The 24,691-nt window shown below is 41.0% G+C and overlaps 1 protein-coding gene and 1 pseudogene across 2 annotated transcripts; both read left to right on the forward strand.

The window, feature by feature from the left end:
* Positions 1-64: 64 nt before the first annotated feature.
* On the forward strand, positions 65-24,684 carry LOC113635873 (aryl-hydrocarbon-interacting protein-like 1). Of its 2 annotated transcripts, none has more exons than XM_047802574.1 (8): positions 65-457; positions 14,593-14,772; positions 14,936-15,124; positions 15,304-15,480; positions 19,858-19,999; positions 22,235-22,743; positions 22,821-22,965; positions 23,881-24,684. In XM_047802574.1, exons 1-8 carry the CDS (start codon positions 422-424, stop codon positions 24,159-24,161), a joined length of 1,659 nt encoding a protein of 552 aa, XP_047658530.1. In that variant the 5' UTR covers positions 65-421; the 3' UTR covers positions 24,162-24,684. The 2 variants fall into 2 exon arrangements, with proteins under 2 accessions (XP_047658530.1, XP_026991387.1); XM_027135586.2 differs by lacking the exon at positions 65-457 and adding an exon at positions 12,858-13,614.
* On the forward strand, positions 2,588-12,491 carry LOC113635872 (annotated as a pseudogene).
* Positions 24,685-24,691: the final 7 nt, after the last annotated feature.

Consider the following 24,691-nt stretch of genomic DNA (forward strand, 5'->3'; position numbering starts at 1 on the left):
ATACCTCAGCTTTGTTTAAATACATTTTATACATTTTGAAAATGTTTTAAAATAAACAGATGAATAACAAAGATGCAATAGCCGAAGAAATGAAGTAATAATAACAATATCACAGATGAATAACAAAAAATTTGACTTGAATGTGTTGTAGGAGAAACTCCTCTCCAACCTACATTGGCCCTGGCTAGCTCATGGAATCTGACTATAAGTTTAAACAATTCTAACATTAACATGTTACATTCATTATTCGTTATATCTGTGTTTATCTATTGATCTTTTTCATGTGGATGTTTTATTGGCTTCTGCTGTCCACTTAGAATGTTGCACTTCTGTCCCTCGTGGCTTTGCACCACGTAGAGGGACTTGGTGGGAATCAGGGGAGAGGTTACCTGATCCCTAGTCTGCCGCCCCTTCCTTCTGCATGTCAGAGATTTCAGGAATTTTTCTACCTTTACAGGTACGTTAGCCCACAGTCTATCTGTTCCTGCACAAATTGTGATGATCTCTACATTCTTCCACATGGGTGTGTTTATGGAGTACCATTCTAGTCCCTTCACCTGGAGCCCATACATAAAAAAAAAAATCCCACATTAAGTGATACAGTATTTTGTGTATGATGAACAGATCCGAACTCCCTGGTTCAAGGACCCATACACCTGTTTCTGTTTTGCAGCTACCCATTTCTATCTGTCCAATTCCATTAGAATTGGGTTCTCCCAGTGTGTCAGTCTCCATTCTCCAAGTTCATCCATCAGGATGTCCTTCCCATCTTGTCCCATGTTTGTCATTTTTCACCACAGTCTTTCTCCTGTTTTTTTTGTATGGGAAGCAAGAGAGAGAAACAATGAGAACAGACAACTTTCTTGTCATTAGATTAAGTGTGCTTCTGTACATACAATGATCATAATTTGATCCATAACTTGTATATATGTGTTTTTTTTTAACTTGTATATGTTTTTTTTGTGTGTTTTCTATATTATATTTTATATTTATTTTATAATTCTTTTCTTTTTTTATTTGTTTTTATTTATTGCAGCATATTTACTATATTTACATTTTTATTTTTACAGAAACTGTATATTCTCTGGGCAAACCTGTGTCCTTCGAGGAATGTCATAGTTTTTCATTTTCATGTATTCTGGTTCATTCTTCTCTACAATCTGCAGATTATGTCCAAACAGAGATTGTGTGGCATTGCTGATCATTTTACTAATCAAAGGTATCACACAACAGGTAACTAGCATTAATAGTAACAAATATTTTGCCATCAATGTTCCCATTCTAATCAGAATAGATAGATACAACTTTATTGTCATTGCATAGTACAGGTACACAGCAACTAAATGCAGTTTGGCATCTACTAGAAGTGCAAAATGTAGCCGTCGTGCAAAAGTGCAGATAAATATGTGAAAGCATATACAGTAAATAAATATTACAGAATTACAGAAATGGTTCTAAGGCTATGGCATTGAAGAGGAACGTGCAGAGTAAAAGCTATATACATACACACACACACGTTATATACACATAGATGAATGTCAAATGTTGGGCAGAATGTATAGTAATGATATAAAGATACATATAGATAAAAAAATAGTGCAGATGTAAGGAGTAAAAAAAGATAAACTATGTAATGTACATGTATTGTACAGAGGTTTTATACAGTGGTTTGTTTTGTGTTTGTTTTGTAGTGATCTAGTGGTGTAGTGTAGAGTTCAGTAGTGTGATGGTGGATGGAAAAAAGCTGTCCCTGAACCTGTCGGTTGGTTCTTGAGCTTCAGCTGCTTGGGGTACTTGGTGAGCTGCTTGGGGTACTTGCTGCTCCACCTCACATCTTAGCTCATCTAGCACCTGTTCTATGCCCAGCCTTCAGTGTCCTTTCTGATTTAGGCTGTCCGCTGTTTGGGGTGTTTATACTTCATACTGCCCCAGCCTGTCATCTTCTAAGATTCCTCCTACTGATATTTCAGGCAGCACATTTAGTGGTGCAGGAAGTGGGTCAGATTGTTCCTCTAATGGTGTATTTTTTCCTTGCATTTCTTCGGCTGTGCATCTTCTGTTGGCAGGTTTTCCACTGGTGAGTCTTTGTTGTCCTGTGTTTCAGGCACCAGAACCTGCAGTTGAGCAGATCTGGGGCCAGGGGTGCAGTTGGGTCTCAGGCATGTGTGCAATGTTTGAGGTGGTACCATTCAGCTTTGCCTTTTACTTTTATAGCTGTTGGTGTGGCTAGTGTTACCTTGAATTGTCCTGTCATTCTTATCTTGTTCCACTTCCTTTTAAAGGCTCTGATGTACACCCAGTCTCCAGGTCCCACTTTCTGTGGTTCATTGGGTAGTTCTATCACTCTCGCCTCTGTGGCCCCTTTTACCTGTTGAAACAAAGTTCTGGTATTTGGGTTATATGTTTTACATAGCTAGCAAGTTCTCCTTACAATTGTTTGAGAGGACCCCTTAAGTATGGCACAGGCATGGGTCGACCCATAAGCATACCCAAAAGGTAACACAGGCCTTTCGAATAAATCACAGGTTTGGATGTGTGTATCACCCACATTCACAAGGAATGGTGAAGGGAGCACTGAAAGGAACACTAAAAGCAAAATTGGCTAAAATTTGTGCAGAGACCAAATTAACTTGGGTGCAAACACTACCATTGGCTTTGATGAGCATGCGTATGCTCAACAAAGCCAACGGTAGTGTTCGCAAAGGTAGTGTGCCTTTCAGTGCTTCCTCCACCATTCCTTGTGACTGTGGGTGGATACACACATCCAAACCTGTGTTTTATTCGAAAGGCCTGTTACCTTTTGGGAAACTTTGTTCAAGAAATGCATACTATTATTCAAACTGATCTGGAATTCCAAATCGGGGTGTTACTTCTCTGCAAAGAAATTCTACTACCGTTTCTGCATCCTCGTGTGCTGTCGGGTGCTCTTCCACCCATCTACTGAACCTATTTACTACCATCAGAATGTACCTTTTCCTTTCTTTAATTTCTATCATGTCAATGAAATCAACCACTAAATGTCATAATGGACCATCTGGCTGTTATGTCCTATTGGGGCTGTGAAGTTGGGGCTGATATTTCGAGTGGCACTGGTTAATATGTGGTCTATCATTAAGCCTAAGAATGGTGACCACCGTGTTCTTTTAAGTCTTTTCACCATCTGGGTTGGCAGTAGAATGAAGGACAGTAGGATCAGCGAGTGGCAGAGTTCGGTAAAGAGACAGCTCTTGGAAAAAAGCCAGAGGGCAGAAGTGAAAACAGTCTAAGGGCAGGATGAGAGGAGTCCTTAAGAATGCTGCAAGCTTGACACAGACAGCGTTTCTTGTAGATGTCCTCCATGGCAGGAAGTGGAGTCCCTGTGATGTGTTGGGCGGTTTTCACCATCCGCTGCAATGCCCTGCGCTCTGCAACAGAGCAGTTCACACAGCTGTGACACAGCTGGTTAGGATGCTTTCTCTTGCACAGTGCTAGAAGTTCACCAGGATATCCAAGGAAAGCTGATTTTTCTTTAATGTCCTCAGGAAAAAGAGCCGCTGGTGAGCCTTCTTGACCAGGCTGGAGGTGTTAGTAGTCCAGGACAGGTCCGCCGAGATGTGGATCCCCAGGAACTTGAAGCTGGAAACGTGCTCAACAGCCAGGTGTTAAGGAGCAAGTTATTGTCATTGCACCATGCACCATGTGGCTAGGTGCTGGATCTCCTCCCTGTAGGCAGTCTAATCATTGTTGGTGATGAGACCGATCACTGTGTTGTCATCTGCAAACTTGATGATTGAGTTAGATCCATTCACAGGCCTGCAGTCAGTGGTGAAGAGGGAGTAGAGCACACAGCCCTGTGGTACACCAGTGTTGAGTGTGATGGTGTTGGAGCAGAGAGAGCCCGATCGAACCTGCTGGGGTCTGTTGGTCAGGAAGTCCATGATCCATTTGCACGTTGTGGTGTTAATACCCAGATCTACTAATTTGGCAATTAACTTGGATGGGATGATGGTGTTAAATGCTGAGCTGAAGTCAACAAACAGCATACGTACATACCGTAGGTATTCTTATTGTACAAGTGTGCGAGCACAGAGTGCAGTGCCATGGAGACTGCATCTTCTGTGCTCCCATTGATTCGGTAGGCAAATATGGGTGTATTGCAATGGCTTTTGGTTGGAATTAGCACTCCTGTTTCAAGTAATCCTTGGATTGTCGGTCTAATCACTTCTCTTGCCAGCACTGATAATGGGTATGTCTTTGGTATGGTAGCCTAACATTTGGTTTAACCTGAATTTTACACTTGATTTAACAAATCCTACATCTGTCTGATGTTTTGTCTACAAGTTGTCAGGCACACACTTAGCTTCTCTTTTCTTCTTCCTGTGTTGTTCTATGTGGTGTACAAGATAGATTGGAATGTTTCCCAGGGCAGTGTATTTAACACAACTATGTTTTCCAATGCCTCCTGTACTGCTGCTGGCATGAAGCTTTTCAACATCATTTTCAACTGGCCTTGGTTAGTTTTATTCAGGTTCCAGGCTGTACCCGTCTCTTCTTGCCATCTGTTTTGGAAATTTTGAATGAAATTTGTCACCCATTGTCATGGCATCTAGTTTTCCTGAGTTCATCTTGATAGGGTACACGTCACATACTGCATACCACACACGATTTCTGTAGACTCAGAAGGCTAAGTCATCATCGCTTTCGGAGTCCAACATGTTTTTTTAATTCAGCATCTCTCAGTATTTCAGCTGCTTTAATTTTTCTCATCACCTGAACCAGTATGGCTTTGATATTTCCAAATGCCATTAGATGGCCAGTTGTTTTTTCTTCAAACTTAGTTATCCATTTTTGTCCTCCCTGGCATATGGCAAGTGAAAACCTCCTAACACAGCACCCTCCAGTGTACTACTGAGTGATTATAAGGATTGCCAATGAGTAGTGACACTAATGGGCTGCTAGCCACTACTGTCAGTACTCTTGGGGGCTCCTGGTCCTCAATGGTCCCTAATTTCTCCCTCAAATCTTAGAAAGCTTGGGTGTAGTGCAAAAATGGTGTATCACCATGTAGTCATACGTAGAGAGATTTCAGTAGTATTGTGGACCTACTCCTGTACAGTTAATTTTTATGTTCCTATTCTGATTAAATTTAGATCTATGTTTATTTTGCTTTTTTTTGTGCTTTTTAATTGTGCTTTTCTGTCTTAAGACCAATAAGTGGGGATGTTTTTACATTATTTCAGTTTGTTCCAACCTGAAGTTCAGTGTACCACAGTATCACTTATTAAATAATCAGTACCTCTGCCTGCCTTATAGGTTCTGTGATGCCTTCTTTATCTTGGCCTTGTGATTAATCAGTCTGTAATTTTATAGCTCTTTTTCCTCTACTGGCTCTATGGTACTTTCTACATACCTAATTAGTAGCCTATATTGGTTTTGGGACCTAATCAAAAATTTGTGAGGTGCAGTTTATCTGTCTCCAGTCTGGTTTCTGTTAAATCATAAGCTGGGTTTTTGGACGTTTATTACTTTTACTTTTCTGAGATCTACAAATGGGACTTTTTTCTACTTTGCCAAATGTATAGTGATCGTTCTGGCAATAGCACACACACAAGGTCAAATCCTGTTTGTTTTACAACCTGATATTAATATATCAGGTTTGACCTTATCAACTGAAAATGGATCATTTGGGGCTCTGTGCACCTTATAAGTGTTATACAGCTCTATGAACCTGTATATGTTAGACAAAGGCGGTCGCGGGGGAATCAGCTGATAATATACCAAAATTTATGAAAACACATAAGACAATGCTCATAAACTTCACAAGCCAATACACAGAAAAAGCAATGCAGGGGAATCAATTTTCTTTCACACTTCTTTAAACAGAATTGCAAAAAGCAAAACAAATCCACCTTAATTCTTATACACAAACTTTTCACCCACAGTCTCTCAATTCTCAACATTTCCTATCCTTAAACTGACCTGACGATGCAGTCTTGTGTAGCTAATCTTACATCTCCAGTACTTCTGACAATGCAGCACTGGGGCTGCTGTTCGTAGAGTGAAGCTATTTGAAACAATCACCAAGGTTTCACTTTCTCGCTTCACTTCCCACAATGAGTCTTTTCACACACACCTTTCTATTCACCTTTGCTTAACTTCCCTATACAAAGACAATGAACCTATTTATCTCCTCTATTGACCTTTGTGCTGCAACATACCCAAGCAGTATCTGTGGAACAAAGCTTAATTAATTCACACCACCGGTGACCTGTCCATGCAGACTTGCCTTTACTTCAAGACAACTACATCCACAGGTTTTAATCTCTCTACACATGTCTGTGAAAACCTATCTTCTCAAAGATAGTGGCAGCCACACTTTAAATATGCATATTCACTATGTATTCATATAGTGTATACTTTTCACAGACCAAGTTTTCAAACTTTTAAAATTCTCTTCCAAATCCAATCTTTTATTTACACAAAACCTGCAACAAAATGTCTTTGGACTTTACAATTAATTCTTAACTTTTGCTAGGTTCTTTTAAGAGAGTCACGGAACTGATCCATCCCAAAAATGAAGCAGCCCCACCCGTACAGACCATACAAGACTATAGCAGAAACTTTGAATTAACAAGTGTTCTGCTTACCTTTTTCTATGATGGCCAAAGTTGTGTGGTCTGGACGGCGGCGCAGCGTCTCCAAAACATCCGGGATTCAGGGAAAAACAGAACTAAGTGTAGCTGCTGTCCATAATTTTAGCAAGCACTAGATGATGATGTTAATTTGATCAGATTTACTGGAGCTCAAGGTAATAAGATATATTATGTGTATGCCTGTCTAAAAAGATATTTCTTTAATGTACATTTAAACTGGAAAAATGTCTGAAAACGCTCTACCTCCTAGTGGACTTGGAATTTTGGGAACTACCAGAATTCTGGTGTTTTGTGAACTCAAAGAGTGTGATGGATTGTATTGTGTTAGAACACTGTTTAGATATGTGGGAGCGAAACTGTTTAGAGCCTTGTAAATAAGTAGCAGAAGTTTGTAATTGATTATAAACTTGACAATGTAAGAATGACAAACTTGGGCTTATATGATCATATTTTCTTGACCTGGTAAGAACTCTGGCTGTTGCGTTTTGGACTAACTGTAGCTTGTTTATTGAAGATGGAGGACAACCATCTAGTAATGCATTGTAATAGTCCAGTCTAGAGGTCATGAATGCATGAACCATCTTTTCAGCATCAGATAGAGATAGAATGTTTCTTAGCTTGGCAATATGTCTAAGGTGGAAGTAAAGGTAGAAAATTAAAAGTAGAAAATTATGCTCATCCAATCTTTTTTTACACTCAGTTAATCTAGAAAATTTAGTTATTTCATCTGGTTTTGATGCGATATATGACTGTTTATTGTTAGCATAACAATGGAAGCTAATCCAATGTTTTCCAAAGGAAGTATGTATATTGAGAAAAGCAGAGGTCCTAAAATCATTGCCGGACCCCATAATTCACTGGCGTTTAACTGGAAAGTTCTCTATTTAAATCTACAAATAGTGTTGATCATACAGGTAGGATCTAAACAATTTTGTCCCTGAATACCCTAATTTTTTAAGCAATCAAGATGAATGTCGAGCTATGGTGTCAAATGCAGCACTAAGATAAAGTAAAACTAATAGTGAGATGCAGCCTTGGTCCAAAGCTAAGAACAAGACATTTGTAATTTTCACTAGCACAGTCTCTGTGCCTTTTCTAATATTTTACACATAAAGAAAAGATGTGAAATGGGTCTGTAATTTGATTGTTTGTTAGAACAATAGTTTAGGTTTCTTAGTAAGGGGCTTAATAACTGTCAAAATAAAAGGTTCATGGGCATGGCCTAAAGTGCAGGTGTGTAATCTCTAAACTTTTTTAATCGAATGGGGGCAACAGTATCTAATGTGCTAGTGAAGATAGTGCCTATGATGTTAGTCGCTTCATCTAGATCATTTGTGTTTAGTGGTATAGTAAGAAGTTGAGACATATCAGGCAGGATACTTGTGAATCTGTCTTTAGTGGTCAGAATAATAGTTCTACCAGACACAGTTAATCTGTTTTCTATGTAGTGTGTACAGTAGGAAGTAATGGTCTGAGATATGGCATTGAAGTATTATATCTATATCAGTGACATCTGCTCTTTGTGATATAATTAAATCTAAGACAATGAGCTGGTCTAGTGATGTTTTCAGAGTATGGCAAACTGCAATATGAGAACGCTGTCCAACAAATGTGAGTGAGCAGGTAAGGAAGGCAAGGACTACTCTCCACTGCCACCAACTAACATTTTAAATATCATTGTTGCATAAAGTTTATTTTAGTCTCTATATAACATAAACATCTTATTTTTTATTTCTTTTTTCCTTTCATACAATAATTATTTTAAAAAGTGCATTCTATAAGTTTTACTTTCATGTGTCTGACAAAATGATATATATGCAAATGCTAACTAATTACTGTGATTATATCAATAGTTCATATAAACCAAAACTGCTATTTCCATTTTGTAGATCATTTTGTGCTACTCTGAAATCTCATAGTAAGTAAACATATTTAGGTTCTTTTTCTAACTTCGCTTGGTGTTTCACTATGGGAATCGCTTTGGGCGTGACCAACTATGGAAGCTCTTATGACACCACTTCTGTCTTTAGACTGCGCTATGTCAACGGCAATTACCCCTGCCAAAGGGCATGAGTCGAAGACTAAGGAGGCTGTATCCCGTCCTTGTCCATCATCATGTGGAGCTACCATCTCGGGCAGGGACCCTCATCCTATGTGCATAGTGTGTATGGGTTCCGAAGCACGCTCAGACGTCGCTAGCGGACCCGCAGACATGCGCTCACTGTGCGTCATTGCCGGTGAAAATCTTGGAAAGGAGGCTTAAAGTGTCGGTGGCTAACCAGCAGGACCCTTGCCTGTCTGAAGCTGCCTCGACAGATATGGCCCATCTGCCGCGAGCAAGCAAGAGCTGGGCGGACATGATGGAAGCCGAGTCCCCGGACATGCCTCCGCGGTTCGATGGCCTGCTCATGCAGGTGGATGATGAACTGGGGGACAAGGACGCAGATGGCGATGCTAACTCTGACCTCCTCTATATGGGCATGGACGACGAAAAGGAGGAACACAATTCCCCCTTCCCTGTCCAACAGTCTAGACCACCTAGCACGACCGATTCGGCCCCCCTGCTGACAGCAGCCTGCACGAAGTGTACAAACGAGCCGCAGCGAAGCTAGGCCTACCCTGGCCAGCCGCCAAAGCTGCCGAAGGTGCCATGAGAGACCTTTACGATGGGAAAAGGCTGCCGCCGACCCACTCGGCAGTGAGACAGCTATTGCCTGCCGTGCCTGCGTGCATGAAGGAGATGTCTCGATATTGGTCTAGCCCCTTTAAGAGTAAGCTCCCCACCAAGGGACACTCGATGTTGGAGATTCAGGGGATGGAGGAGCTGGGGTTGGCCGGACCCCCAGCAGTGGAGCCTTCGGTGGCGTATCACCTCCATCCGAATCGACAGTGTTTCCTCCTCATCGCAGTTTTCACTGCTGAGTAAGACGGACCGTTTGACCGCCGCGACCTTTCAGAGGATGTACAAATACGCGGGGCAGTCCATATGTTCGCTGAATGCTGTGACTTTACTGTCAGCATATCAAGCGGAGATTTTGGAGGAGATGGGGCAGCAGTTGGACTCGGGTGTACCGAACCCGGCACTCTGGGACGAAATCTGTGTTGTGAACAACCTGATTTTGCGCTCCTCATGCGGTGCGGTTCAGGGCTGCGGCCACGTAATATGCCTGGCCGTGTCAGGTGAGAAAGCGCTGTGGTTAAACCTGTCAGGCCTGGGCGATGCTCAGAAAGCGGAGGTGATGGATGCCCCTTACGACCTGACTAAGGGCTTATTCGGGCCCGCTCTCGAGAAATGAGAGAAACCAGCACCCTCAGAAAACAGGAGGATGAGGCTTTTCACCTCTGTTTGCCACACAAGCAGGCGGCGTGACCACCCTCTCAGCCGACACGGCAGGGCTTCGCAGCATCGAGAGGGAGGCCGATGACCGCGAGAGCTGTGAGACCTTCTCACAGTGGACAGGTCGGTCAGCGACCGCATCCGGATGGCCCCGGACCTTGGGGAAAGCATTCTTTTGCGGCCGCGGCGGCTAGGATCCGTCCGCCCCACCCCGAGGAAAGGAAGAAAAAGCATGCGACCTGACGCACAGGTTTTCCCCGGTCCTTCTCTCTCCGCCGGCGAAGAGAAGAAGGTGGGAGTTCAGCCCTTCTGTTCTGAGTTTGATAAGGGCTGATTATGTTCGCTCTCCTCCAGTTCAGCGAAGAGAGGGAGGTCAGAGCCATGTGCGGTGTCACCAAGCACTCACACACACAGGTGAATTGATAATAAAACATGCATTATCGCAGCCAAGCCACGGGCTGAGGGCGATATGCTCCCCGGGTTCGAGACACATGACAATAAATGTTGCACTATCGCAGCCAGGCAAACAGCCGGGGGCGATATGTTTAAAAAAAAAAAAAAAAAGGAACATGCAAAGACATGAAATGCGCTCCCCCAGTCCCACCACTCAGGGCAGTGCTCGCTTCCCCATCAGCGGGAGCCCGCATGGCGCATGGCGGGGCGGAAGTGTACGGGGGCCTTCTCTCGACCCGCATAGCCAGCTGGCACGCATGCGTGGTTCATCCCTGGGCTTTAGCAACAGTTTCACGGGGATACAGACTCCAATTTGCCATAAAACCGCCTCGTTTCAATGGGCTGATCATGTCGGTGGCCGAGGGAGAATCGGCTCGTGTGTTGACGGCCGAAATCGAAACCCTCCTGCACAAGCAGGCAATCAGAGTGGTACATGGGGAGGAAAGCCATCAGGGCTTCTATTCCCGTTATTTCGTAGTTCCAAAGAAAGGCGGTGCAGCCCTCCATCCCATTTTGGATCTGTGTGTATTAAACAAGCACCTCAGAAAGTATTCATTCAAAATTCTGACACACAAGGTGCTGTGTCGATCGATTCGTCCAAGCGATTGGTTTGTGACTATAGATCTAGATACTTCCACATAGATATTTATCCATCTCGCAGGAAATTCCTCAGGTTTGCATACCGGGGCAGAGCACATGAATTTCAAACTATACCGTTCGGGGTGTCGTTAGCTCCGAGGGTTTTTACCAAATGTGTGGAGGCAGCCCTGTTCCCGTTGAGGGACAAGGGCATAAGGATATTGTCTTACATAGACGATTATCTGATATGCTCGTCGTCAAGGGAGCAAGCCATAAAAGACACAGAGATTGTCCTGAATCACCTCAGAGACCTGGGTTTCAGGATAAACATGGTAAAGAGCCGGCTGGTGCCCTCTCAACATCTAGAGTATTTAGGACTCAACTTGGACTCCCTTTCGTATCAAGTCACATTGACGGAAGAGAGAATAGCGTCTTTCACACAATGTCTCGCTCGTTTTCAGAGGGGACGAGTGGTCCCGTACAGGCTGTGCTTACGAATGCTGGGGCTTATGGCTTCGCTGATCGCGGTGGTGCATTTGGGGCTACTCAAAATGAGGGATTTTCAGCGCTGGATTGCGCGCATGCATCTGTGCTCTCGCCGGCATCTCAGCCTAGCGGTGAGAGTCAATCATGCGTGCATCGAAGCGCTCAGACACTGGAAAGGCCCTGTGACGCTCAGATCGTGGATTCCCTTAGGGGCGGTGTCATCGAAAGTAACTATGACAACGGACGTGTCCTTAAAGGGTTGGGGAGCAACCCTAATGGGCAGAACTGTGAACGGCGCATGGCCACCACAGCTGATGCACGAACATATAAACTATTTGGAGCTATTGGCAGTGTGGCTGGCACTGAAACATTTTCTGAGTTTCCTAAGAGGTCGGCATGTTTTAGTGAAAACGGACAACACCACAGTGGTTGCTTACATCAACCATCAGGGGGGCACATGCTCCCTTCAGCTGCATCGGTTGGCGATGAAGCTGATCGTGTGGAGCGACACACGGCTTCTGTCTCTCCGGGCGACTCACGTTCAGGGGATCTTGAACAGAGGGGCAGATTTACTGTCCAGGGGAAATCCCCTTTACAGGGAGTGGAAACTCCATCCTCAGGTGGTGAGCCAGGTATGGCAGAGGTACAGTCAGGCTGCCGTCGATCTCTTCGCCTCGCAAGAAAATGCTCATTGCCCTCTGTATTTCTCTCTGGTGGACGCAAATGCACCGTTGGCATGCTTTGGCCCATCGGTGGCCGGATGTGCTTCTGTATGCATTTTCCCCCCCGAGCTTAACTTTAGCCAGAGTGAGGGAGCAGTCTCATCCGGACATGTTAGCCCTCTGGCGGTGAGTCTTAAGTATCTCTCTCTTAAGATGGCACTGCTCCTGGCTTTGGTGACAGCCAAGCGTGTGAGTAATTTACATGCTTTGTCGGTTAGCCCATCTTGCTTACGATTCGCTCCGGGGCGCACTAAAGTTTCTTTTCATCCTAACCCTGCTTTTGTGCCCAAGGTTTTGGAGTCGGCATATAGGTGCCCATCTACTGAACTGGTGGCTTTTCATCCTCCACCGTTTTCTTCTCCAGAGGAGCGGAAACTTCATACATTATGCCCGGTGCGGGCTTATGGTTGCAGGGGTCTTCAGCCCCCTATGGGTCTGAGAGCCCACTCCACTAGGGGTATGGCCACATCGTGGGCTTTACTCAGAGGAGTTTCCGTTCTGGACATTTGCTCGGCGGCGAGTTGGTCAACGCTGCATACGTTTGTGCGATTCTATAGGCTAGATGTTTCGGAACCGTCCTTAGCACACGCAGTGCTGGGAGCCGGTACTACTGTACCCGTTTGGAAACAGTAATATGGGTGCAATCCGGGAGCTGTCTATATCTACCATAGTGAAACACCGAGCGAAGTTAGAAAAAGAACGTTGGGTTACTTAACGTAATCCCTGGTTCTTTGATAACAGAGTGAGGTGTTTCACCAGCACTTCCCTCCTTGCACTTGGACGGGAAGAAATCTCGTTAATGATGTAGACAGGGGTCGACCTGGCTGATATAGGCAAGGCGGAGTCTGGTTGCAGGTTGACCTGTCTGTCAAAGACAGACATGGTGTCATAAGAGCTTCCGTAGTTGAAACATTTCCCATAGTTGAAACACTTCCCATAGTGAAACACCTCACTCTGTTATCAAAGAACCGGGGATTATGTTAAGTAACCCAACGTTTTATAGACTTTGGAGAATTGTTGACTTCTGGAAGGAAATTAAACTCCTGCTTTCTGAGTTAGTTACTTAGTTTATTTTGTTACCCAAGCTTGTACTTGTTCCTGGGGATTACACTTGGGTCTTAGGGGATTATCTAAGACAGATAAAAGTGGCCATCCTTGACTTGCTAATCCTGCCTTCTGTCAGAAAGCAGCCTGCTGTTTCAGGCTGAGTGCAGAGGACATAACAGAGGCACATACACTTACCTGTACTTATTCTGACTTTTTTCACTTTTTTGAGTACTTTCCATGGTCTATTGCATACAAAAATATATAAGAAATGGACAAAACATCTATCCATCCTGGAGTCAAAAAAACTATTCTCCATGGTGGGCAGGGACGTCTACCTCAATTTCCAAATGGTACTAAGGTAGGACAAATAAGATTATTACAGAACATCTAACAATAAATGCTTTTTTTTTTCTTGAGACCTCTTGGATGTCTTTATGTTTTACAGCTGTCTTGTTCAGTCTCTTGTAGATATGTTTCATTGGATAATTTATATGCTGCTTAGGTTTTATGTATTGGTTCAAAACACTTGGCTCATAGAATCACTCAAAAAAAAAAAAGAAGACCTTAGTCCTTAGACGGTGTAGTTTTTTATTTTGAGGACTCATGCTTGGAGATGACACCATTCTCCTTCGTTTACCAGTAAGCCCCATCATATGTGGGTATGATGTTTCCATCTTTTAATTCAGGGGTGTCCACACCTATCCGCAAAAGGCCAGATGGGTGCAGATTTTCATTCTAATTAAGCAACTGATCTCCACCTGTTTAAACTTAACCTGATTTTAACTTCTTATCAACTTATTAGGGCACGGTGGCTTAGTGGTTTGCATGTTTGCCTCACACCTCCAGGGTTGGGGGTTCGATTCCCACCTCCACCTTGTGTGTGTTGAGTTTGCATGTTCTGCATGGCCTTGGGGGTTTCCACCGGGTACTCCCTTTTCCTCCCCCGGTCCAAAGACATGCATGGTAGTTTGATTGGCATCTCTGGAATATTGTCGATGGGTTGGCACTCCATCCAGGGTGTATCCTGCCTTGATGCCTGATGACGCCTGAGACCCGATAAATTAATTATCTTATTAACTATATATCCTATATACAGTCTAAATGAACTGAAGTCAATAACTTCAGGTGTGTCTTCTGTTTAGTTGGAATGTAAACCTGCACCCAGACTCAACACCCCTGCCTTAAATGGAGAGCACATTAATTTGAAAAATTTCAGAAGAGGCTTTGCTAAACCAAAAATATTAACTCACAGATTTTGTTTAGGCTTGAAAACATGTTCCATCTTCTCTCTTAAATTATTGTTTTTCCATTTCTGCCTTTCTTCCTTTCCACAAAGCTGGTGTTCTATTTCAAGACACTACTGGACAATTTTGAAAGGACAGTTATAGACGACAGTCACAAAAATAAGCAGCCAACAGAAATTTTTGTGGGAAAAATGTTCAAGATGGAAGTCTGGGAGGTGCTATTAACCTCCATGAGGGTTGGCGAGGTGGCACAGTTTTGGTGTGATGCTAGTGTAAGTCCAGTACAGTAGCTTAGAGCAAGCTAATTATTTTTCCATGCCCTTTCTAAAGGCAATTTTAATTGGGGCTTGCTAGATTATTAGATATAGCTTGTTTTCTCTCTCTCGCTATATATACATATAAAGAATTTTATTTATTTATTTATTTTTGGAACAGCACACAGGTCTCTATCCCATTGTTGCCAAAGGGATACGTTTGGCTGCACAGGGCAAAGACCCACTGGAAGGCCAAAAGCACATGTGTGGTGTGGGTAATGTGTTCACCTACCATTCCACAGGCTTTCCTGAGCTCGATGAACTGCTAAGAGAACCACAGCCTTTAATCTTCATCATGGAGCTAATCTCGGTAGGATTACAAACAAACATACAAGGCCAAGCAAAGCAGAATACTAGGCAATCATGTGAAAAACACAGGGGAGAAAAGCTGTTTCCAGCCTAGCACAACTGTATTGTTTATTCATTTACTCCATACTCTCTCTCTTTTCTCCACTGTCTGTTGCCTCTGCCCTGTTTGTTCATGCTCAGGTAGGTGAGCCATTCTCTTACCTTCATGAGTCTTGGCTCATGGAGAAAGATGAGAAGATGCAGCTTGTGCCCACCCTTCACCATGAAGGTAACACACTTGTCAAGAAGAACTGTTACCGTGAAGCATCTGAGAAATACAAGGAGGCCGTGTTGCTGTTACGCACCATCCAGTCAAGGGTAATGTGAACATGAGATGATAGATGGTATTACCATTTGGAACTTAGCAAAAACTTGGATGAGATGCATGTGGCATTATGGGACAGTAAATAATGCTTATAGTCAAGTGCAAAAAGAGCTCCTGAAGAAAAAATAGGTCAGTGTAATCTCTGAGTTCTTTAAAGGCTTAACACTAATTTAATGGGTAATGGGCTGTCCACATGGATCCATCCCTAGCAGAAGTGTGCGCTACCAAGCAAGAAAAAAAAAAACACTGGGAGCTCAGAACAATGGGACCTCAGGAGTGGCATGCATAGCTCAACAGAGGAAGAGAGAGGGAGAGAGTGAAACGACTGAGTAAAAAAAAAAGATATGCTTGTAATCATAGAATGGGTAAAGATGATGTACATAATGTGCAGGCAGGTACTTCAGCAAGATTAGCTATGACAGCATAGCCAATAGGGAGAGACAGAAGGTGACATACATGAGGGCTTGCTGGGAAATGAAGCATTCAATCATTCCACATTCAGCAAACTGGAGTGACTTGTGAGACTTGGTAACAGCATCTCAGTGCAACAATCCAGTGCAACAAATCATAAAATACAAAAAAGGTCACTTTCCAGACCATTCAGTTGTTTATAGTTTAGTAATAGTATGTTATAATCAATGAAAAAATTGACTGGGAGCCAGTACAGAGTGGATAAGGTAAAATTGATTTATTCATATCTTTTGGTTCTATTTAGGACTCTGGTTACTGCATTCTGGACTAAGTGGAGCTTCTTTATGCTCCTACTGGTACATCCAGACAGTAAGGCATTACAGTTATCCGACCTAGTGCTAACAATAGTTACCTCTAAATGTTTCTACATTTTTATTTAGCTCAGGGAATAGATACAGTCTAAATATTGTGAACCCTGGAGAATGACTCATTGCAGCTAGCAGAGGGTTAGATTAGCATGCTTGTCTGCTCCCTGGCATTGGCTATAGATTGGTACTGATTAACTAGACTATTAAGTATGTTCCGAGCCTATGTGATATGCTGCAAAAAATGAGAGCAGCACCTTGCTGAGTGGGATGGACAAAAGTCAAAAGTGCTCCAATTATCTTTGAAGCCCACTGGGCAATCAGTAATTCAGCAACCATAACTTGCTGTAAGATACATCGCCACTCGACATTGGGGTGGGTGTCGGAACTCAGAGCCGGTCTCCAAGTCGACACACCGCAGGGTGATCTCCACACTTAGACTTTTTGGTTAATAAAGACTGTTTTAGTTAAACTTAACTGTTAACTCTATAATTACTACAAAAAATACAGAGAAAACTCCTCAGACCTGGATGAGAATGACTTCTTTATTGTGGTCAATCAGCCAACAAATTAAAAGTAACAAAGTTGCCAAATTAAAAGTAACAATGTTGCCAAATTAAAAGCAACAAATGAAAACCCCCAAGAAGAGCATGTCATGCAAAATCAATCAAGAAAAACAAGAACTCTCGCGACGTCCTTGCAAAAATAAAAACACCCACCTTGACCCGCGGACACGGGCACGCGCACACACTCACACACTCCTTCGCCCCCCCGAAGAGCGACCCGGGCCTCAGATATCTTCTCAATATATACCCTGGCACTCCTAGGAGCCCAGGTGCCATATCACCTTATTTACCGGCATCACCTCCTATGTTTTCTAAATACACTGACCCAATTTCCCCTTATTTCCCATTACCTTTCACCCATATGCCCATTTATGGATTTTCCTCCCCTTATTTTTCATGACCTCAGACTAAACACCTGGGCCTTCTTCAGTCTGCACAACAAGTTTATGAGCACCACATGCCCATTTATGGATTTTCCTCCCTTTAGTTCTCAGGGCCTAGGTCTGTGGACCACTGTTTTTTTCATTCTACATAACATGTTATTGCTATGGACCAAGGTCTGAGAACCATGGTCCTCTTCATTTTCCATAACAAGTTTGCAGTTGTTATTACAAATGTGCTCAGACTGACTAGGCCTGACAGCCCCGAATCTGGTTGCAATAAACATCTTTGGCCTACAACATCGCCTACATATGTCTTATGACCGCAATAGTAATATTTTGCAAGGCCTAATACTTTACTTTGGTTATAGTATTGTAAGGAATAATATTTTAATTATTTCTACTAAGATTTTGTACAACATGGGACCAGAGCATACTAAAACATTGGATATTGCCTATACTACTTTACACACCTCTTCATTTTTACTCTTATTGACCTGTGACTGACGAAGGCGTATACCATTAGCTCCTACATGAAAAACTAGCTTTGAGAACCAATGTCCAAGGACCCTACGATTACCTGCTATGTCCAGCACCCTTTCTAATTTTACATGCTTAAAGCTAGAGTTGTCTGTAATCATAGCCCTTTCAGGTTTCTCAGTGGCCGCTCCACTGATGAGAGCAACCATAGAGGTTTTGGCTTAGTGACCACACTGTCACCTATGGAGGTGGAGGGTTACTAAATCTGCCTAAGGCAATCAGATATGCCCCAGAAGACACTACACTAGTCTCAATATTGCATCTGGATACACATCTCAATAGCTACAATTTTCTCTGTCAGAGAGTTATAAATTAAAATACATTTGTTAGTGAAATTAAAATTAACTCTAATGATGGAGGAGGAATAACTAATCATCTGGCAGCTCACACAATGGGCAAGATACATTTTTGCTTTTTTTTAATTAACCCTTAATTAACCCACAATTAATCCTTGATTGAATATAAGCTGGATTTTAGGAATATCCTTCAAATCCTTTGAACTGCTTCAAATACACATACACCAGAATGTCCCCACATATTTTGGATATGATGGCGTTGATGTATAAACTTTTGGTTCTTGTAATGACTCAGTTTGCTGCAATCTGGACAAACTGCAACTTGTTTAATTACCTACTGCAAAAGGCTGAAATATTAACTACACAATCTACACAAGTCCAAGACTGTTACAGCTAAGCCAGTTACGATAGGCAGCATGATTGTATGCTTATTTATGTAGGGACCGAGAAAAGCATAGCCTATTACATGACTAAGACACATTTCAAATGAGGTGATCTGGGACAATCTCAGTCTGGCTGATTCATCAATGATTTAAAAGGTTTATAATATGCAATGAAAAGTAATGCTAATATGTTAATTATAAGACAGATTAAGATTCATAATACAATTTCAGATTTTCATTCAGCAAAGAACAATCACTGGTCATACTTTTGTCTGTTTAGAAAATCATTTCTTAAAAAAAAAAAAAGCCATTTGTGAGTTGAGTTAGCTTCTATAAGTGAGCTATGCTAAATCCTCTGAATATTAAAAAAAATCCCATCACTAATAGTGGCTGCATTGAGTGGATCCTGTTATTTTTTTAGTGGCTCCTACACAAAGATTAGACTATAGGTTCTTACAGACATCAGAATGTCCATTAAAATCTGACAAGTATTGCTTCTTCTATTGAAACAACTAGATTCAACAGAAAGCCTACAGATTACTGTAGGAATTTAGAGTTTTAATATATATATTTTTAAAGCTGTATCAGTTTTGGTAAGAAAAGGATACAATTTAATCAGTGATTAAATTGTATCCATAACAGGATCCATATGGTCAGCAATATGACTTTTTTTTTTTTTTTTTTTTTTTTTATTTTTTTGCTCACCACAATTTTACAGAGTAATTATCTGAGGTTCTGTAGCCTATCTGTCTGCTTAAACCAGTCTCCAAGTTGATATCTGTCATAAATTCGATCCTATCAGCAAAACAGCTGCTCACAATGTTTTTTATAGTACCATTCTGTGTAAACTCTAGAGAAGTTCCCAGAAAAAAAATCCCAGAAGATCAGCAGTTATATAAATACTCAAACCACCCTTTCTAGCACCAACAATCATGCCATAGACAAAATCACTGAGATTACATTTTTTCAGTGTTTTGATGGTTGATGTGAACATTCCTTCAAATAAATGGTGCTATGATTATAAATTGTGATCTAATTTTGTGATAATTAAGTTTTATTCTAAGGTCTTGTGCCTGGTCCCAGGTTTGGATTGTCACTGATTTATTTATCTAAATATAACTTTTATTTACAATGGTTTACAATAATGAAAATCATTAGTACCTAAATTAAGATTGTGCTATTTAATTTATTGACCATTGTGATTTAATTTTTGCAATTCACTTTCAATGTTCTTAATATGTGCTAGCACCAATAAAAAAATAATAAAAATAGTATGACTGTTACTGAGGTCATGCCAGCTAATTTGAGCCACCACAGGTTAGCAGGAGATTTGAGAAAAATGTTGAGGTCGTATAAATTTGGATATCCCTCCTCCATGCCATACCTCAACCTACTGACTGCTGATGAAGATATTTGGTGCTCTTTGCAGGAGATGCCAGGAGATGAGGACTATATTAAGCTGAGCAAGCTTATTATGCCTCTGGTTCTCAATTACTGCCAGTGCATGCTAGAGCTTGAGGAATACTATGAAGTAATAGAGCATACCACAGAACTTATTGAGAAGCATAAAGGTAAGACTTCAAATCTAAAAGCATAAAAGCTTTGTACAAAAACACTAGCACTCCTTGTCAGGATCTTTACTAGGCTCCTAAGTACATTAAAGCATAATTTAAAAATTACAATGTTTGCGTGTATGTACTCTTTGTAGGGATAAAGTGACACATATATAGGAATAGGCCCTGAGGCATAATTATTTTATGACTTATCAGACTCATATCTGTAATGCTTAACTGCAGCAGTGATTTGTGGAACCATGGTGCACACACAACCCTGCAAAAAACCAGCATTGCTGGTCCAGCATAAGGTATGTTTTGCATGCTGGGACCAGCTTGGGATGGTGGTATGCTGTTTCTGCATTAGGTGCTGGTTGCTGGTGTGCTGGCCGTCCAGCCTGGGATGGTGGTATGCTGGTCCATCATTAGGTGCTGGTTGCTGGTGTGCTGGCTGACCAGCCTGGGATGGTGGTATGCTGGTCCAGCATTAGGTGCTGGTTGCTGGTTTGCTGGCTGACCAGCCTGGGATGCTGGTGTCTGGCCGAACAGCCTGGGATGCTGGTGTGCTGGCCGACCAGCCTGGGATGCTGGTGTGCTGGTCAACATATGATGTCTTTTGGATGCTAGTATAATCCCAGCAAGACCACAACAAAACCCATTTGTTACATATCACATATCACATATTCATAAAGACCAAGACAATTTTCTAGTGAATTGCAATTCACTTTTTAATAAAGAAAAACATTCTATCATTCTATTTCTATCATTTACATGATTTTCTTTTTATATATATTTACTCATTTATTCATATGTGTATAAGTTTGTTTAAAATATTTATTGGACAATGACGTTTGCCATCACACTGTAATTTACACACGTGTACAAATAACGTTACACAATATAACCTTTACAACAATCATTTTTGGACTTATCTTAGTCGTTTGCCGTTAGACAATTCCTGATCGATGTCTTCTTTATTCTCTGAAAAATTATAGAAACAAAATAAGAAACAAAACTATATATTACTCATTTGTTTATATTGTGCAGTGAACGAGTTACGATGAAACAGCTAGTGTACCTTTAAGCATTAGTATTTGTGCCCTGAAGAAGTCTTGCTTCCATCGTAGCTACCCAATAAACCTGAGTTTGGTCAAACATGTCATACAGTAGTTAAAGTCCTGCTTGTCAGCCATCATCCAGGTACCTCACGTATGCAAACATTCTGATTCCCAGTGATCAGCAGATTCCTCGTGTAGAAGCGGAAGCTTTTTATTTACCCCAAAACAAAATCCTAATTACGGTGGCAAAAACATGATGATCTGGAACACGTGCACTTATACTAATTTCGATAAACACTATAAGGTATATAATGTAGTCGAAAACATTGCAAGATTTTTTTTTGGAAAGTGCAGGAACTACATTTACCTTCGTGAACATAGTTGCTTGATGCATGATGCCGGGTAATATCTCTTCACATTACCACTTCACTAAACAAACAAACAAACTACTTAAATACTTCTTAATTGAGACAAATGGATTTTTATCCATATATATATATATATATATATATATATATATATATATATATTTATTTATTTATTTCAAAAACCAACATCCTGTATGATTTATATGCTACTTCCCTCATGGAGCCCGGGAAGTCAACATTTGTTGGTATTACTATATTTAATTTGTGGGGACACTTTAATCCCTAACGAACGATTTTTAAATGTTTTTATTCTTTTTATTAAGGTTTTCGAGCTTTGTTATTTCAGTTCTTTATTCAAAAGAGGGAGCAAAAATGTATAAATATATTTATAATTAAATATATTCCAATATATTGTGCTGTGATATTAATATCTTATATTAATGTGTTACATAGAAACATACACAAGCAAAAATAAAGGTTGTCCCCTTAAAGCTCATTCCAGAAAGATCATACTGGTTAACCGGCTACACCAGCCCCGTTTTGCTTCATAACACCATGACTATGCTGGCCACCCATCTATACCAGCACTATACCAGCACTGACCAGCATTATACCAGCATTGACCAGTAAAAACCAGCCTGGACCAGCATTTGGTTTATGCTAGATTTTTCAGCAGGGAATGCTGGCTAAAAGGGCAGTGCAGTATAATAATTGGACTATTTATTTTTCTTTTGTAAAAACATCAAGAGGGACAGCATAGGGCAAGCTTAAAATATGTTTAAAATCTACTGTACATGCATTGTTTTTTTTTCTATTCTGCTTAACAGACAGTGTAAAGGCTTACTATAAGCGAGCCAAAGCTTATGCTGCTGTCTGGAGTGAGAAGGAAGCTAAACGGGACTTCCTGATGGTGGCCAAATTGGACATGACTCTGGTTAGGCTAGTTCAGAAAGAACTGAAACTTCTCTCAGAAACAATAAAGGAAAAACACTGGGAGGACAAAGAGAAATACTGGAACATATTTGAGAAGAAAATCAGTGATGATGAGAAGATGACTGAAGAAAAAAAAAAAGGATGTGCAGCAATGCAAGATGAAAACTTGCATTTTTTTCAGCCAATGGTCCAAGAGGAGCAGGAACATGACACAAAATTGAAAGAGACAAAAATCGATCAGCAAACTGCTGCTCCAGTTGCAGGCATGGATCGGCAGCAGTTGTTACGGCTGATTATGCTGCTCCAGGATGAAGGGAGTTTCTACATTAAAAAGCAGCATTTCACTGATGCCATGGTTAAATTTAGAAATGCCCTGGAGTATGTAGACTATCTTCAAACCAAGGTAAGTATAGTAGGTAAGTTAGGTACGCAAGAGTATATTGCAAAAATATCTAACTTACTCTAACTGTTTGTATGTAGGAGATAGACTATAAAGGAGAGGACTGGGAATCTCTGGAGAAAGTGCGTCTACCACTCACCCTTAACCTGAGCCAATGCCTGTTTGAACTTGGGGAATACCAAGAGGTGGTCAAACTCAATACCCAACTACTAAAAAATCACAGAGGTGAATTCACACTCTGCCAAATTGCAGAGAAGAATCCGCACACACTACTTGCTAGCTCATGTTCTTTCTATCCTCTTTGTTATTTTTATTTGTATAGCACATTTAACAATGGATATTGTGATAAAAACACAGTCTCAACTTATTCTCAGAAGGAACTGGAGCCTTCTTTTAAGCTTGCATGCTAACAGCACATGACTGAATGAATAGCGAAACACTAGTTTCAGGAATTATGAATATTTCCACGCTGGCAAGTTGACCATAACCACCTTGTTACTGGAACTGAACTGAACTGTCACTGGGGCATTCTGTTCTAAAATGAGCTTGACTGTCAATTCAGGGGTCAAAATATCCTATAGTGAGATACTGAAATGAATGCTTGAAAAACATTTTCAGGTCATGACCAAAACCCTGGTTTCTGATAGCTTGAGTGACATATCTCAACAGAACACCTGGTTTTAGAACAGTGGGGAAGAGGCATATTTGCATATAATTGTAGTGTCTATGTGACATAGTGCTGAATATTATGAATATGTAAGCCCCACCTCTGTGATGCACAAGTGACATCCAATTCTGTCTGTTTTAATGCAATAATTCTTCTGAAGGACAGTGTGAAGGGGCATGTTCCATATTGAGATATCTCACTGATACTTTCAGAGAACCAGGGTTATAATGTTAATTATTTAATAATAGTTAATTATTCAATTTATTAGTTATTAATAACAACCTCTAACATCTTACCTTTATGTTTCATCAATTATCTTCTATTCCAGGAAGTTTCAAGCATTATTAAATTGAATATATTATGAGCCCTATGTAATGAGTAGAACATTTTGGCTGAATTATTTATTTAATGTGAATAAAATGTTCTCCCTCCCTCTTTAACTTTTACTATTTCTCTCTCTGTTCCAAATAAAGATAATATAAAAGCCATCTATCAACGTGCTCGTGCCTATTCAGCCTTGTGCGACAAAGAAAAAGCAAGACAGGATTTCTTCAGGGCAGAACATCTTGAACTTAAGCTCAAACCCATTGTCAAGCAGGAACTGAAAAAACTATGTGAGAATCTCCAGGCAAAACATTTAAGTGAGAGCAAGAACTACTGGGTCAGCAGCCAAGGAGAAGTGGGAACAGAAAGCACAGACCAATCGAGGCAACAGGAAGGAGCTGAAATTGGCAGACAAGAGAAAAGCCACTAGAGAGAGCTATGAAGAAGGAAAAGAAACTTAGGCATCTTTAGTGAAGAGGAGATTTCAGACAGCCAAGCAGGCAATGAAGATGATATAAAATCAGCCAGAAGAAGAATGGGGAGGAAAACAAACAGAACAAGACCGAATACAATTAGTAAGATCAAGAAGGACTCTCATTGGACACAGTGATTATTCTGAATGTGGTGAGACCAAGAACAATAGACAATACAAAAAGAATACAAAGAGAAACAATATCAAAAAACTGTCCAAAAATATGCATCCTCTACAGACAAAGTGTAATCTGTAAAACCTGTGTCCAGAAATTCTAAACACAAACCAAAAAGAAAAACATATATTCTCATTCATACAAGAAACACAGAAGACATGGTATAAAAATACAAATTTATTTCTCTGTATACAATCAGTAGAAAGCAGCTAGTCATTTCTTAAACGCTTTTCACAAACAGTATTGTATAAATTAATGTGAGTGGGAACTGGGTAGAGAATATTATGCAATAATAAAGTAATAATCAAAAAGT

Source organism: Tachysurus fulvidraco, chromosome 17, assembly GCF_022655615.1.
Source record: "Tachysurus fulvidraco isolate hzauxx_2018 chromosome 17, HZAU_PFXX_2.0, whole genome shotgun sequence".
Lineage (NCBI taxonomy): Eukaryota > Metazoa > Chordata > Actinopteri > Siluriformes > Bagridae > Tachysurus > Tachysurus fulvidraco.